We start from the raw sequence: 17,628 nt of genomic DNA on the forward strand, positions 1-17,628 counted from the left end.
TTCTCAGCCCCTCACCGAGATCTTGGTGAAGATATAGATGAACAGGTAGAGCACAGCCAGGGTGACCGGGATCCTGTGGCCTCCGAAGCGCTTCCTTAGGTATTCTGGCATCGTGGTGACCTGCGGGCCGGAGCTGAGCTGTCACCACCCGCACAGCCTCAGGGCACTGGCCCTACCCCTTTCCCTCCCCCCTTCCTCTCCCAACTCAGCAGCCCTGATGGTCTTCTTAACCACAGACTTAAGAAGGGAGGAGAAAATGGGGACAGAGGAGTGGCTCAGTCAGTTAAGCATCTGCCTTTGGATCTGGTCATGGTCCCAGGGTCCTGGGATGGAGCCCCACATTGGGGGGGGGTCCCTGCTCAGCGGGGAGCCTGCTTCTCCCTCTGCCCCTCCCCCTGTTCATGCTCACTCTCTCACTCAAATAAATAAAATCTTGAGGAAAAAAAAAAAGAAAGAGGAGGAGAAAATGGGGGCAGAGGGGTGGGGTGCAGAGGAATTGGGGTTCTGTGCAGGGGGATATACCCACCTATTGCTCCCACCCCCATCGTATTATCAATTACTTACTGTTTTTCTTTAAACCAACTCACATAAACAGTTAAATACATTTACCTCAAAAGGAAACTTCAAATCACCACCATCAACAGAAATTCAATCTTCAATTTAAGGGGACCAACAAAAATAAACACTGGATAATCAAGCAATTATTTTCTATTCTTCTCTGGCAACACCGAAGACTCTGGACCCTATGCCTATTCATCCTTTAACAACAGCGAAAGAGAATGCTGGAGAAGGGTCGGGCTGGTGTTACAGGCGGACCAGTGCCAACCTAGACTTGCCCCTTGTGTTCATCCAACAAGTGAAAGGCCACAGGACAGGACATAGCGCCAGCACGGGATTCGGTGTAGTGGGGCCCACGTCTAACACCTAAAAGCGTCTCAAGAATCTCCATTTGCCCATGCTCCAAACTTTGGGGAAATTGCTCTCCTGTCAACCTTTAGGCAGGTTACCAGCAAAACCAGGGGATTCAGACAGCAGTCTCCAGGGACAATAAAGAGACGAGGGGGGCACTGAATCACGGTGGCTCCCTCATGCCCGGGGGGGGGCAGTCCGAAGCCAGACATCATTACCATATGGGCACCCCAGGGACTGGGCCATGCTGCCAAGGACCATTATTTGGGTAGAACTTTCCTCGAGGGTTTGGCATGTTCTTTCCCAGCCTGCTCACCCCCACTGTGCACCGTACCCCCAGACTTGCGGTTGAGACAATGCCATATCTGGACTCTGAACATCAAGCCAACTGTTCTTCCATGAGGTACTAGATTTTTGATGGGAAAGGACAGACTTAGATTTTTGCAGAAATGTTTGTAGCCCCTCCTCCAGGCTGTTCCTGCTTGGGTGTCCCAGTCTAACCCAGGGAGGAGACTAATGAGTCCCTGACCACGAGCTAATGAATGGCCAACCATCCACTCCAAAGTCAGACTGTGAAGCAATATTGGGAGAGACTGTTAATGGTAGAATCTGGGTATTCAAGAACACAAGGGCATGCGGTGCAAAATCATTTCAACTTTGATGTAGGCTTGGAATTTTTTTCAAAATAAAACATTGGCCAAAAAAAGAAAGTGAACTCTAGGAATAAATGGACATTTGCAAATAGAAAAAAAAGCAAAACAAGAAAAAAAGCTTCTCTTTTCTCCCCATTTCCCCCAAAGGGCAACCTGGGAGTCTGACCTTCATGAAGGTCTTGCCTCTCAACCCTCTGGTTTTACAGCAAGACAAGCACATTAGGGGTTTTCCAGAAGCACGTGGACCAAACTCTTACCATGCTACCAGGCAATCATGCAGGGGGAGATTCAATCAGAGCATACTGAATGGACACACCAGTGGACGTGGAGTGAGAGCTGATTAGAGAGGACAGAGAAGGGCTTCAGTCCCTTCAGGTAAGTGGGCCGAGGAAGGGGCTCTTCACGCAGATTTACTGTCTCATCTGTGGATGACAGCCGACAGACGGGAGGCCACAGCTGTTAGGCTAATTGTGTCAAGCAGCTAGGAAGGCAATCTGCCAGCAAGCAAAGCTGAGACAAGCAGGCAGGTAGACAGGCAGATGGAGAGGTGAGGAATGGCCAGCAGTCAACACAGGAACCGCCCTCTGGTTATGGCTAAGATGTTAAGAATTATGTTAAGAAGTAAACAAAGTAAATGACTGCTGTCCTGGGGGATGAGCACCCTCGTTCCTGAGGCCTCACCGCTGGTGGGTCCCCCTCCCTCACACACCCCTCATTTCCTGCAGGGTCCCCCGGATCCCATCCAGACTGCAGGTCCTGGGACCGAGCCCCACATCAGGCTCCCTGCTCAGTGGGGAGTCTGCTTCTCCCTTTCCCCGTCCGCTTGTTGTCTCTTTCTCAAATGAATAAATAAGAAACTTTTTTTTAAGGGGGGGGGGATGCCTGGGTGGCTCAGTCAGTTAAGTGTCTGCCTTCAGCTCAGGTCATGATCCCAGGGTCCTGGGATCGAATCCTGCATCAGGCTCCTTGCTTAGTGGGGAGCCTGCTTCTCCCTCTGCCTGCAGCTCCCCCTGCCTGTGTGCTCACTCCCTCTCTCTCTCTGTCTCTGGCAAATAAATAAAATCTTAAATAAAAATAAAAAAAGAAAGCACAGTGAGATACAACCACGTGTCCTCCAGATTATTAAGAATTTAGTTGGAAAATACCCCGTGCTGGCAAGGATGTGGAGCAACGGAGCAAAGGGAATCTGCAGACACTGCTGGTAGGAGTATAAACTGATAGAAGTATCTGGGGGAAATTTTGGCAGCATCTAATAAAGCCAGATGAACATAGGCAATAGCCCCAAAATTCCACTCATAGATAGTCAAGTCTCCGTGAACACCTTTCACGGGCTCGGGACACCTGTACAGTATGTTCTCAAAGCGTCATCCGTCACAGCCCCACACGGGACAACCTGAAGCCCACAAACACAAGAATGGACAAGTACCCTGGGGTGTAGTCACACCACGGAATACTATGTAGCAAAGAAAATTAACACACCAGCGGCACGCAATGAAAGAATAGGTTACCCTGATTCCATTCATATACATTCTCTTTTCAAAAGTAAAATGAAACCATACTGTTTAGCTACACATAATGAAACCTGCAAAGCAAAGCAAGGAAATGAGTACGATGAACATCAAGGAGAAAAGAAAGCATCGTCACCTGCAAAAGGCACATGGGAGAGGTTATGTTTTATGTCTGAATCTGGGTGTTTATTTTGCAACAGTTTGTTAAGCGGCACATTTGTGTTTTATCACTTTTTTTTTGTTTTATCATTTTTTTGTGTGTGTTTATTTCCCAATAAAAACGGAGCGGGTAGCTTTTTATCTTTTCCTGGCATTGACCTTTCTTATCTAGTTATGGGCTGAATCTCTCCTCTGAATACTTGTATGATGCTGTCCAAAGAACGTCTAGGTCCTGGGAATTTTGCATTGAACAGTGCGCTTGGAGATCCTTTTCCAGCCATCTACTGACTTTGTCCCTTTTCCCGGCATCATAGCCCGTAGTGTGGATGCCCACTCCCCTATTGATGGACATCACGGCTGCTCCCATATATATTTTTTTAATTTATTTGTCAGAGAGAGAGACAAACAGAGCACAAGCAAGGGGAGTAGCAGGCAGAGGGAGAAGCAGACTCCCCACAGGAAGCCCGATGCAGGACTCGATCCCAGGACCCTGGAATCATGACCTAAGCCCCAGGCAGACGCTCAACCGACTGAGCCACCCGGGCAACCCAGCTCCCACGTTTTCCTATTATAAACAACCACAGCTGTCATTTCAAGTCTTCCTGCTTCTTCTCAACCTCCAGCCCCCTGAATTCCTTCCTCGCCCTCTGCAGATGACATTACCTTCTCCCTGCCAGAGAAAGTGGCTGAGAACGGCTGGCTGCCCTACCTAGGAAATGACCTGCGTCTCCGCCGATCTTTACCCCTTTCCATAGGAGGTACTGATACTGATTGATGCTTTGGCTCAGAGACCCTCGGTCCCAGTCCAGTGTTGTTATACCCCAGATATTTTGCCCACATGGGAGCTAGTCACAGGTGGGGGTGGACAGACCCAGGCCAGCCACCCACCAAAGGCCTTGCTTATTGTATTTAGACTCCGTATCGTCTCCAAGCAAGATTATTTATCCGTGTTCCCCTGCCCTTTACACTACATCTGGCACAAAGTGATTTTTTTAAATGATTCCTTTTATCATTCAGCAGCTCTCCCTACTTTGTGTATTTTTTAACTGCCATAATGAAAAATGAAAATCAGTTCTTGCTTTACGAAGACCAGGCTGGGACAGTACGATCCTGCCCTGTGTGGTAGGACCCTTAAGACACAATGAAGTCTAGAGAGGAGGACTGCTGTAAAGCTGTCGGATCAGAAATTATTTTTTAAAACGCTTTTTCAAAAAGTCTACAGCAGTGTCATTTGGGAACAAAAATGCTGACCTTCACATCTGCCAGAAATAACTCCGTTTGTACAGTTTTGTGCACAGAGGAGGAAGAGCAGTAAACCTATTATGGCTTAAACATTTAAAAGACACTGTGAGTCTCATATTGGCGCTGGAAAAAAAGAACGTCGGTGAGCTCCTGTTTCTTCCTGAAAGCCTGCCCGTCCCTTCGTCATGGGTCAGCAGGTGGGAGCTGCTAAGGAGGGGGCTCCCCCGTCTCGCCTCGCCGGTGCAGCGTCCCTCACCATGTGGGGGAGCTCCCAGGGACTGGCTAATGGATATCCTCAGGGGGGAGGGAGGGAACACAAGGGTGACCCTCCCAAAGGGTGTCCTCACCCCAGAGCGCCCCGACTCACCTGCCCAGCGATGTAGATGGGGAGGAAGATCCAGGCCAACATCAACACAGAGAACAGGCCCTGCCCGAGAAAACAGAGTCAGGACTCAGCTCCCACCCACATCGAGGTGCTGATTTGCATTTCCCTCTGCACTTGGAGGTGCCCTGGCCTGGCTCCATCTCGGGTTCGGTACCTCATCCTCCCAGGGCCATCATACTCCCACACTGAAATGGGAGAAGGAGATGAAGGAGGGAAGCGTGGAAATAGAAGCTTTCCTGTGACTCCTCATTCAGTGGCCCCCAAAAGCTCGTGTCGTTCCCCTTCATCCAGACATGGGCCCTGCCTCGTTGAGCCAGGATGGGCTACTAAGTGAACCCCATCATACGGTGATGTGTATAACGTACTTAAGTCTGCAGCACAGAACGAGCCCTTTAAAAATGCTCGTCACTAAGGGGGTGGCTGGCCAGCTCAGTGGATGGAGTGAATCACTCTCGAACTCGGGATTGTGAGTTAGAGCCCCACGTGAGGTGCGGAGAGGACTTAAAAATAAATAAATAAATAAATAAATAGAGCTTGTTTTAGAAACAATTGTTAAGTCACTACGGAGATGAAGCACTATGAAGAGGGCGTGCCCTCCTCAGTGAAACCCACACCTTACATGAGCCCTGCTACCCGGACAGTGTGTCCTATGTCTGGGGTATCTGTGGGGTGGCAGAAAGGTCAAGAACCACCAAATCACAGAACTACATTTTTGTGATGGCCGACTGGTATCTAATACACAGAAATGCCCTCGGGCCCCATGACACCTTCTACTGCAGCCACGAAGGAGAGATTCCAAGCCCTCTTATCCCACATATTGGTTTTTTTGGGGTCCCGGCTTTCTGGGCCAGGATCAAGCAAACCCAGACGAGCCCGAAGCTTGCAGATCAAACTGATTTTTGCTGACCAGGAGCGTCTTTGGTGCTTGTTTGTTTTCTCATGAAGTACAACTCTATTTTTAAAAAGTACGGGGTAGGGGCCCCTGGGTGGCTCGTTGGGTTGAGCTTCTGACTCTTGGTTTCAACTCAGGTCATGATCTCGGGGGTTGGGGAATCGGGCCCGCCTTGGGCTCCGCCCTCAGCAATGGAGACTGCTTGGGATTCTCTCCCTCTGCCCCTCCCCGGACTCGTGCTCCCTCTCTCGCTCTCTCTCTCAAAAATAAATAAATAAATAAAATCTTCAACAAAAATTAATAAATGAAAGTGCAGGGCACTCACACTGTGCCCCAGGATCTACCTAGTAGGCAAAGGGTGAGCTGTACCCGCCTGGTAAAATACTTACATTCAATTCGTAAGCAGTGACAGAAAGGCCCACAGCAGCGCCTGACCCTGCCAGGCCAACAAAATGTCCACTTCCCACATTGCTGGCAAACAAGGATGCACCCACCTGTGGGAAGATGGACAAGTCAGATCTCAGATCGATGGTCTATGGTACCTTCTCCCCACCTCCAGTTCCTCCCATGCTCCAGAGGGACCAAGACAGAAGGAGAAGTAGAGAAGGCAGGACCATCCCTAGACTATCTGGTACCTTTTTTTTCAAATTAGAAAAAGATTCTTCTTCTCCAAGACTCTTTTACTTCCATCTATCAGAAATTGGCCTAATAAATGTGTGTATTTATGATGGCTAACATATGAATTGTGTGCCATAGGGTTGTGCAGTGCACAGCATAAACAACTGTATGCAGCATCTCCAGGGGAAAGGGTGACAGGTCTTGTGGAAGGTGCTTCATAATAAGAATGAGGAAGCCTGTGTTCTATTCCAGTTCTGCTTCTAACTTAGCAAAGCAGATAGCCCTCTTTCTGGTAGAACACTAAGTGGCCAAGCCTATACTCAATGACCCCAATCCCTGGTCTCAACCAATTGGACCAGACAGCTCTGGGCATCTGGCCCAAGCTGCATCAGTTACATTTTCTCTCCTGGGACTCTGGAACTGGGACACCATCTCTGTTACTAAATCCTAGCTAGTTTCTCTCACTGAGGCCTGCATTCTCTTGGTTACTCCCTGTTTGGGAATAGTGCCCATCCAGAAGAAGAGAAGTTGATATGGACAGATGGAAGGAAGACAAGAAGGAAAGGAGGGAGGGAGGGAGGGAAACCAGGTCTTAGTGACATCACTTGAGCCCCTGCCCTCAGCCATCCCTGAAACCAGCCTAACTAGGTTTTCCCCTTAGGTGAGCAGAAGAATCCTTGTTGTTCAAACACATTTGCATTGGAGCTAAGCCTTCTCTACACTGTGACTTCCACACAACGTACAACCAGAGTCCTGCGAGACCACAGGCTCAACAGAACATCCGCCCTCGAAGAATCTTTGAAAAGTGACTTTAACTGAACCAAAGATCACTTACTGGCCACCACACCATGTCCCCTCCAGCTAGGAAGTAGCCTTTCACTGTGTCTCTCTTGGTCTTCACTGTGGACTGAAACAAAGAAGAGGGCGGGAACAATCAGAGGCTTCCCAGAGCGCTTGAGCTATGGATTACCAACCAGGAGTCCAGCAGGCCAGATTTGCACATCAAGTGTACTTTAGATTTTGTTTTTTTTTTTAAACCCATGGTTTAAGAAGATTTTAATTTGAATGCTTTAGAGGAGACAGAAATTCTTCAGGTCAATACAACCCCTGCCACTCCCTGCTTTGCATATTTACAGCTCACCTACGTACTTGAGTTTTCAACCGACTTATCTAGGAGAGCTCCTGATGGGCCCCGTTTGCTGTTAGCGCCGCACAGCGTCACAGCGGCGCGGCCGGCAGACACCAGGCTAAGCATCACAGAGCATCATCCCATGTTAATCCCTACCCCCCAATCTAACAGATGAAGAAACTGAGGCTCGGAAGCGAAGTTACTTATCTCGTGCCGTTATTTCTAGACAGTGGAAGGGCTGGGAATTCAGACCCAGGTCTGAAGGATTACAGACTCCGAGATCCTTCAGCCTGACAACTTCACACGTTGGAGGACTTTATCCTACATTACAGCTGCACACGTCCAAAATACTGAGTGCACCAGATTTGTTGACTGCGACACAGTTTGCAACAGGAAGAGATAGGAAGCTATCCCAATGAGCCTCAGCAGAAGATAGGCTAAATAAACCACAGTACAATCACCTCATGGAACCCTGTGCGATTTTTAAGGCGTTGAGGAAGCATCAATGTACTGATATGAAAAGATAGCCAAGAGACCACAAGAGGTGAAAAATTGCAAGGTAAAACAACAACGTGTATAATAAGCTACTTCCTACTTAAGAAAGAGGCAAATACACACAATGATATTTGCTTGGATTTCCATAAGGAAACTCAAACTAATGGGCGAACAAGTTAACAACAGTAGTTACCTGTGGAGGGAAGGGCAGTAGTGAGACTTTTCACTGTATGTCATTTTAGTTGCTTTTATTTTTCAACCATGAGCCTGTACTGCCTTTAAAAAAACAAAACAAAACAAAACAAAAACAAACCTTCCTTTAAAGAAGAAAAAAGAACATGACCTTCACAGTGAAGGAAATATGGATTCTAACTCCAGCTCTGCTAATCTTACTAACATATAAGTGGCTTACATTTTTGAGCCTCAGTTTCCTTACCTATAAAATGGGCACAGTAGGAATGTCTTCTTTGTAGACATCTGTGCAAAGTACATGGGGGTAACATAAATGCAAGTGCCTAAGACAGCACCTGATAAAGGATCCACATTCTGTCCATTTTTATAAGTGTCACGCTCGGACTGCTTGATGACCTAGGGTGAGTTTCTTCCCCTGCCTCCCTTCCCCTGGCTTACCCACAGTCCCACAGCCAGGACAAAGAGGAAGTACAGAACCAGCACAGTGATGTCACCTGGCTCCAGGTTCCTCTGGGGAAAAGCCTCCAGGGGCTCTGACTGGGTGGGCTGAGGGCTGCTGGAGCTGCTCTCCATGGTCCTGAGCAAACGCTCAATCCTGCAGAAAGTGCAAATGCGTGTCAGATGCTGGAACCAGAGGCAATTTTCTCATTCTCCCTGTGGCTGTCTCCTCAGAGCACCCGAATGAGAGGACAACCATGGAGCGATGTGTTGTGGGGACACGTCCCCCAGGAAGGCAAGCCACCCACCCATCTGTCCTTCCGTCCGTTCACTCATTCATTCAGCAAATACTTACAGTGAAGTCACATCAAACCAACTGCTGATTTTTAGCAATTTAGCCACTCACTTGGCAAAATATTAAAAAGAACAAACAGCATGAATAGTAGAGATGGTTTTCCACTCCAGGAGTGTGAGTAAAGCAAGACACCCGAGTTACTCCCTGTTTCTGAGGAACCTCTGAGCTGGGTGAAGGTCAAGCCGACAATTCTGTCCAAAGGTCAGCTAGACACTACGATCTTGTTCCTTCGAATGATGGATGGCCCATAAAATCGCACATATTTAGTGATATCTATAGCTGGGCATCATTCTAAGTGTTTACTGTTAGTGAGCGCTACTGTCATCATTCCCATTTTACAGATGGTAAAACTGAGGCACAGGGAAGTTAAGTAACTTGCTTAAGGTACTACAGCTCAAGCAGCAGAGTTGGGGTTTGAAGGCAAATGATCTTACTCCAGAATCCATACTTTAACCACTATCCTAAGCTGTTTCTCAGTATCTTGCACTTGTGTGCAATTTAAGGGATTTCAGTGGTGGACAGATAAATGTCCCCCTCAAGGATGTGTACATTCTAATCCCCAGAACCTGTGAATGCGTTTAGTCACACGGCCAGAGGACAATTAAATTTGCAGATTTCTCCTGCATTACCTGAGTGAGCCCATTGCAACCACAGGGGTCCTTAAAAGTGAAAGGGAATCAGAAGAGAGAACCAGAGATGAGAGTGCGAGAAGGATTTGGCCAAATGTTGCTGGCTTTGAAGATCAAAAATAGGGACCACAACCCAAGGAACACAGGCAGCTTCTAGAAGCTGGAAACACAAATTAATGCATTCCACCGGAGAGCATCCAAAAGGAATTCGGCCCTGCTGTCACCTTAATGTTAGCCCAGTGAGACCCACTTAGAACTTCTGACTTCCAGAACCTTAAGATAATAACCCTGCACTGTTTCAAGGTGCTGCATTGCTGGTAACTGGAAACTAATAAAATTCCCAAGGGTGATTTTTTTGACCAATGTGGTTTGGCCATTGACTTATTCCTGTGTTACTGCATGACTCCACTCTGGGGGTTTGGGAATGAAAACACTCAGTCCCTGACCTCTACAACGGGGAGCCCAGTAATGGGGAAATTCCCTCATCAGATACCACAAAGATGTTCCATATAGGAGAGGTGCTTAGAGGCAGATGTGTTAAGGATTGGAGCTTAGAAGCCACAGAGCTGGCTTCACCACTGAGCAGTCCTGAGAACCGGGACAAATTCTCTAAATGGGCAGTAAGGGTGTGCATTGAGAGACTGTGGTGAGCTCCTACCTATGAAACGCTGCTTGTGCTTGCTTGCACAGTACCCCATAAATTCTATTATCATGATTAATAGGATTGTCTACAAGATGCAGTGAGTGAGGTAAAGACCACCTCACTGTCAACGAAGAGATCCAAACAGTAGAATATAAGCTGAGTTCTGAAGAGTGAGCCAGTGGTTCTAGATGTATGAGCAGGGACAGGGGAGCATTCCAGTCCAAGACAATAGCATGTACACACTGAGGTGTGAGTAAGCATGTCACAGTCGTTAAACCACCAGATTCTGGGGCGCCTGGTGGCTTAGCCGGTTAAGCGTCTGACTCTTGATTTCGGCTCAGGTCATGATCTCAGGGTTGTGAGATCCAGCCCCACATCAGGCTCCATGCTGGGTGTGGAGTCTGCTTAAGATTCTCCCTCTCCCTCTGCCTCTCCCCACTCTTTTTCTCTTTCTCTAAAGTAAACAAGCAGAGTGCCTGGGTGGCTCAGGTCATGATCCCAGGGTCTTGGGTTCGAGTCCCGCACAGGGCCCCCCCAATCAGCAGGGGGTCTGCTTCTCCCTCTGCCCCTCCTCCCATTCATTCTCTCAATCTCTCTCTCTCTCAAATAAATAAATCTTCAAAAAAATTAAGTAAATAAGTAATTTTTGAAGTCAATGCTCTAACTCCAAGAAAAATAAAGGGAAAGCAATTAATGATAAAATGGTGACTACGTCAACATGAGATTGTGTTCTGCCTCACTCTGAGCAGACCCTAAGAGGCAGTCAGACACGTGTACCTACCATGCTGCATAAGTTTCGAATTTAAGAGAAATAAGGAAGTCAGAAGCCATTTTATTCCCCAAATTCAGAATAAAAAGTGAATCTGCAAAGGGAATACCAGCACAGAAACTTAACAGTCGACCCTTGACCAACATGGGGGTTAGGGGCGCTGACCCCCCCGCCATGCAGCCGAAAATCCACATGTAGCTTTTGACTCCCCCCAAGTTCACTACAGACAGGCTACTGCTGACCAGAAGCCTTACTAATAACAGCTGATTAACACATATTTTGTATGTTGTATGTACTATATACTGTATTCTTACAATAAAGGTAGAGAAAATATTTTAAAAAATGAGAAAATACATTTACAGTACTGCACTGTATTTATTTAAAAAAAAAAAAAAAACGAACACACCACGTGTAAGTGGACCCGTGCAGTTCAAATCCATGTTGTTCAAGGGTCAAGTGTGTATATACCAAAATGCTTACATTTGTGAGCATACTTTGTGATTTCATTATCTTTTAAGGCGGTTCCCTGCCCAGTGCTGGGCTTGAACTCATGACCCTGAGATCAAGAGTCAGATGCTCTACTGACTGAGCCAGCCAGGCGCCCCTATGATTTTAAATGTTATGCAAAAGTCCAGGGTTCTGGGTGGCTCAGTGGGTTAAGCAACCGTCTGCTTTCGGCTCAGGTCATGATTCCAGGGTCTTGGGATCAAGTCCAGCGTCAGGCTCCTTGCTCTGCAGGGAGCCTGCTTCTCCCTCTGCCTGGCGCTCCCCCTGCTTGTGTGCGCTCTCTCTGACAAATAAATAAATAAAATCTTTAAAAAGAAATCAGTAGGGCTTGGTGCTTAGTCAACAGGGCAATAAGGATTAGGGAATAATTTCTTGCTTCTGATCAGAGATGCCCACAGACGGAATGACCTGATTACCCGGGTGGGATGTTCCTTGTTTTTAGAGTAAGCCTCTCAACTCCAAAACTATTGACATTTTGGGCCGGATAATTCTGTTATGGGGTGGGAAGGCTATCCTGGGCATTGCAGGATGTTTAACTACGTCGCTGCAAGGAGATGTCTTATTGTCCTAACAAGGCAGCTGGACGTTCACTTAGACTAGATGCCTCAGGGGGGCACTCCAGGACCTTCAGTTCTCTTCCCACGCCAAGTGTAGCTCTAGCCTTCTCCCCGGGGCTGCACCTTGTTCTGTTGGAAGAGTGCTCAGGGCTGCTCAGACCTTGGGCTTGATGACCCTCTTCCCGGAAGGGAGAACCCAAGCAACCAGGGTCCCACTGCATTGATGGAGAGGAAAGACAGCAGAGAGGGAGAGAGAGGGAGAGACGGGAGACGGCCGCTACTGGGCACACCCAGCTCAGACACTTACTGTGCCCTGAAGTAGCAGAAGCCAGGATTCCCCTCACACCTCAGTCTAGGTTTTAGGATCATTGTCACCTGCGAAATGGGGTAATAACCTGTTCCAGATGAACCCAACTGAACCAGACACTTGCAAAGCCTTTGTGCAAGAAAGTGGGAAGGTGGCTGCAGTTTCCAGGGTGGGAACAGAGACCCAGGAAGGAAAGGGGCAGCTGGGTGGCTCAGTCAGTTGAGCATCCGACTCAAATCATTTCAGAGTCAAGAGATCAAACCCCGCAACACGCTCCGCCCTCCGTGCACAGTCCGCTTGAGATTCTCTCCCTCGCCTTCTGTCCCTTCCCCTTCACACGTTCTCTGAAATGAAATCTTTAAAAAATAATAATAAAGGAGGGAAAGGCACATTCTGGAGGCTTGGGGAGGAGGGGGCTAGATGGTCCATCAGGTTATCTCAGGGGTGAAATCCCTACTACGTAGTGTTACTGCCCATTACAGGCGAGGGGAGGAAAGTGGCTCTGGGAGGTTTAGCATCATGTCCAAAGCCAGGGCTCGAACCCATATTTTTAGGGTTTCACAGACTGCGTTTTTACCTGCTGCTTCCAAATCCAGGGGCTTTGGAGAAGGTGAGGGCTAAGAGCTTGGGAAGCAGTTCAAGATGGAGACAGATGCTGAGCTGGGGAGTAGGGTAGATTTTCTAGAACCCAGCAGGTCTGAAAGGGAGGAAGGAGGGGCGGGCAGTGGGCTGCCGGTCGGGCCAGCCCCTCCCCCAGCTGCCCCTTGCAGGCCTCTGCCCGCCAGGCACCGAGGGCGGTGGGAGCGGATAAACAACTTATTCATCACGGCCCTGGGCAGGCTGGCACCGGCTCCAGGCTCTTCCTGAGTCCCAGGGAGGTGGGGGCCCTGCCAGGGGCCGGGAGGGACTGGCCCTTCTGCACGGCAGGAACAGGAGCGGAGACCAGAGAAGCTGGGAACCTCAGTGCTGCCGCTTCGGCCATACGCTCACAGGCTAACAAGCCCCTTATCGGCACATCGCCATCACTGTGCAAGTGCCGGTCATGGGACCCGCTTCACAGCTGTCCCCTTAGTGCAGCTGCTCAGCCTGGTGAGGCAGACACTGTTACCAGTGCCTTTCCAGGTGGGAAAGGGAGGCATGAAGACGGGAGAGTGAGCTGGGTTCGGGTCCTAGCCACTTGCTTCTAGGGCACAGTAAATGCTGGAGGTGGGATTCGAACCCAGGTCCTCAATAGCAGGAGCTTTGCATTACGCAATACTGGCTGCTCTGTCTTTATCCCCGCCCCTCCTCCCGCCCTCCTTTCCTGTCTGCTCCCCTCCTTCACTCCTTCCCTCCATCCTTCTGGGTTTTTCCACATTTATTAGGCACCAGCTGTGGGTCAGGCTCTGTGCTAGACCCAGAGGACAAAGTAGTGAGCAAGGCAGACATGGTCCCTGTTCTGGTGGGTTCTTCCGCCAGCACTTTGCAGCCTCGTACATGAGAGCCCTTTGCCCTTGCACTGCTGCAGGATGGCCAAGCGGGAGCTGGGCTCCGGCTTCACCTCCTGTGAGGGACCCTCTGTATGGGAGGGCCGGGTTAAGGGGAGTCGGGTGTTGGACAAAGCCGGCGTTGTAACATCGCCTTTGTTTCCCAGAACACCCTGGCCTCGCGGTCACCGATGGGCCAGAGAACAAAGGAAGCTTAGCACCCAGGGACGGCGGCTCACCCTTTTCCTTGTAGCCGTTACATAATTTGCCATAGCAGATGTGGAAATTTTCCACGTCCCAGTGCAAGGACAAGACTGGGAAACACAGCCGCAGGTGGGGGGGGCGGGGTCTCGTTCCTTAGGCTGGCTCCCCTGTGTGTGTCCACGGATGGGCAGTTGGGGGGGGCGGTTACAACATTATTCTTTCATTTTTGTGCGCCTCGAAACATTTCATAACAAAAGAACAACAAACAGAACAAAACTTACAGCATAAAACCATCTGTGTGTATTAAATATATTCCAAGACACAAAACAGCTCGACATTTTTGCCAGGATGCAGGTGTATTTGCCGAAGAATGTCAAACACATTAGTGGGGACAGAGAATGAGAGAGAGAGAGATACTAGGGACCCTGCAGGGACCAGAGATGACAGCTTTACTACAAGTTTTAATTACAGACAAAAACTCTCCGCAAAAGAGATGTGTTCGGATAAAACATAAAGACCTTAGAACTGCACTGCCTGGTTCAAATTCCAGCTCTACCTTTTACTAGTTCCGTGATCTTGGGCCAACAAACTCTGAGGCTCAGTTTCCCCATCTACAAAATGGGCATAGAGGGGCGCCTGGGTGGCTCAGTCAGTTAAGTGTCTGCCTTCGGCTCAGGTCATGATCTCAGGGTCCTGAAATCGAGCTCCTTGCTCAGCGGTGAGCCTGCTTTTCCTTCATCCCTCTGCGTGCCCCCCCCCCACAGCTTGTTCTCTGACAAATAAATAAATAAATAAAAATCTTTAAAAATAAAAATGCCCCTACTTAAAAAAAAATGGGGATAGTAATCAGACCTGTCACAGGTTTGTTAAGAGCATTAGGTGAATTCCTTATATAACATATTAGGTCTAGAATACTTGGGTCTGTCTCTGTCCCTGTTGCAAAAAAAAAGGGGGGGGAGAGACCCTGGACCTTGTGGTCCAGCAGATCCTGACCATCTACATGTGTGAATCTCATTTTAAATGCACAGCACCCCAAGAGGTCAGGTCTTGGATTAACCCCACTGAACAGGTGAGGAAAACAAAGCAGAGGTCCGGGCCCAAGGTCACGGTGCTGGTAAATGACTGAACCCAGGTCCAGCCCGGCTTAATCGCTGAGCTCCTAACCACTGCCTGGCACGTGTACCCTTGGCAGGGAAAATTCCAGAGGTGACAACCTTCGGTGATGACCTTGTCTCTTGACTTCCTAGAGAACGGAGCATCCAAATGCCAACGTGGCCTCTCAAATGGAATGCGCCCAATTCGGGGACCGTGCTGGGAAACCCCAGCACACCCCCATCCCACACACAGGCCGCTTCGCCCACCCTGACACTCGTAGCAGACACCCGAGAGCCTGAAGTCATGCGTTCCCTCATTCACTCATCCATCCAGTGTCCATGCGCACCTACCATGTGCCCGAGGACGGCGGCGGCCACGGTACGCCAACACACAGCCAAACGTTTAGTGCCTCTTTCTCGACTCCCAGAATCTAATGGCCCCTAATTCACTCCATTCTTCTTCCTGAGCATGGCTGAAGCCATCCATTCATTTTCCCTCATCTTTACTCTAGTGCTTTCGTCTATACCAGCACAAGACCCTCCCGCCTCCCCTCCTTCCAATCCACCCCCCCTCAGATTGGAAGCCAGAGGGATCTTCGACCATAAATCAGATGCGGTCACCAGCAGATGAGCGTGGCCACTGTGCGTGCTCTGCTGCGGCCCACCCTCGCCACACACCGGCCCTCTTCCTATTCCTCACGCCTTTGCTGTTCTGTTCCCTCTGCCTAGAATGCTCTTCCCTATGGCCTCAGCTTGACCAGCTCCTCCCCGTCCTTCAGATGTCACCCTCCTGTCCCATCCCCAGACGAGCTTTCTCTCAGCCTCCATCTAAATCGGGTCCCTGCGATCTGCTGTCACAGCACACAGGACTTTCCCTCACTGTTGAATCAAACACCACATCTGATTTGTACGAGTCATCACGGCCCCTGCCCGCGACACCGGAATTTCCCTGAAGGCAGGGACTGTGTCTCTCTCACTCACTCGGTGTCCCCGAAGCCAGCACTCATACATCTGTGTAATGGATACGGGATTTTTCAGAGCTTTTGCTATCTACCCTTGTGCACTGTGACCCCTCCTCCCCGAAGTCCTATCCCCAGGACCTGGGGAGGGCATCTCTCTTATCCGTACCCCCAGAATCACTCAGCAAAACACCAGTGGAAAACCAGACATTGTGGGTAAGCCCGTGGCTGTGAGCATTGAGTCTCGGCTTTGCCACTCACGATCTGTGCAAACTCGGGCATGTTTCTTGATGGCTCTCCGTCTGTCTGTGAATTAGGGTGGCTGTGTCCTCGGGGGTGACTGTCCAGTGAGACCAGGCCCAGGAAGGGAAACCCTCTGCACGTGCCCAGCGCGTCCCAGTGCAACTCAGATTTGCCTTGTACCTAGTGGCCAGGCCGTGGTGGTGGCAGCAATGTGTTCCTCCAGCCTTCTGTTGTTTACATAGATATTTCACCCACATATCTCCTTGGGTCCTTGGGAGATGCCACGCCTGTAGGCTGGGCTGGGCTGGGCTGGGGTTTACAATCCCCTTTAACAGATAAGAACGTGAGGCTCAGTGAACTGAGTCTTTGAACTTGGGCTGTGGAAGCACAGGGACCCAAGCCTGGTGCCACTGGCTGTCCCCACCCCCCACCCCCCAAACACACTCCATGCGCCCTGTGTGTGACGGGCCTTCTCCAAGGAGAGGAGCTGTGCCCCCGCCACCCCCCACCCCCGCTCACAGCTGGAGTCCTCTCTGTGACCAACCAAGTTTGGAGAATGGCTGTCAGGTTGGGCAGGGTGCAGGTAGGGAATCTTACCTTCCTCTGGATGCAGGGCTCACCTGGCCTGCCCAGGGGGGCCCCGTCCCTGGCTTCTGAGGCAGAAGGCGGCTGCAAGAAGCGGGGACACCTGGGCTCCTCCCCCCTCACAGCCAGAGATTGAGAGGACAGTGGCCGCCCTCTCCTGCACCGCCTACAGTGGAGAGCCTCCTTGCGGGTCAAACTCCAAATTCCAGCTCACAGCAGCAGGGATCAGAGGAAGAGAATCATCTCCCCAGGCAGAGGAGAGGTCGGGCCCAGCCCTGAACCCTTGAACTTGAACTCCGAGCAGGCACATGTGAGGAGGATGGCAGGCCCTGATTTCCGCCCCTGCAGCCTCCATCTGGGCCTCACCTGGAGGGGTCCCATGGCAGGGGGGGGGCCATGGCAGGGAGGGGCCGGGAAGCCGCAGGAGCCCCGCACTGTCCTGCTTCACTCACCCACTCCTCCACCGGCCCGCCTCCACGATGGGGACAGGCGGGCCTGGGACGGGCTGTGGGAAGGGGGAGGAGAGAGGCTGGCGGGGGAGGCAAGGGGACAGCGGAAAAATCCCAGGAGGGCCCTTGCAGCCACGGCCCCACCACCGCAGCGGCAGGGACAGTGCCCATGCTTTGTGCCGCCCCTTTTCTGCTCCAGACCAAGGCAGGGCAAAGAAGACAGGCGTCTGGAGCCCCAGGG

General features: G+C 50.2%; 1 protein-coding gene across 1 annotated transcript in view; it reads right to left on the reverse strand.

Moving 5' to 3' along the window:
- SLC5A11 (solute carrier family 5 member 11) overlaps positions 1 to 17,126 on the reverse strand; it is a 39,869-nt gene extending 22,743 nt beyond the window's left edge. Inside the window, exons 1-6 of the mRNA XM_045776466.2 lie at positions 16,951 to 17,126; positions 8,621 to 8,777; positions 7,202 to 7,273; positions 6,138 to 6,242; positions 4,839 to 4,898; positions 16 to 120 (exon numbers count right to left, since the gene is read on the reverse strand). Of these exons, the coding sequence (XP_045632422.2) occupies positions 16 to 120; positions 4,839 to 4,898; positions 6,138 to 6,242; positions 7,202 to 7,273; positions 8,621 to 8,755 (477 nt within the window). The 5' untranslated portion in view covers positions 8,756 to 8,777; positions 16,951 to 17,126. The remainder of the gene's footprint in view (positions 1 to 15; positions 121 to 4,838; positions 4,899 to 6,137; positions 6,243 to 7,201; positions 7,274 to 8,620; positions 8,778 to 16,950) is intronic.
- Positions 17,127 to 17,628: the final 502 nt, after the last annotated feature.

Source organism: Ursus americanus, chromosome 2 (assembly GCF_024610735.1).
Source record: "Ursus americanus isolate L20-20 chromosome 2, mUrsAme1.1.p, whole genome shotgun sequence".
Classification (NCBI taxonomy): Eukaryota; Metazoa; Chordata; class Mammalia; order Carnivora; family Ursidae; genus Ursus; species Ursus americanus.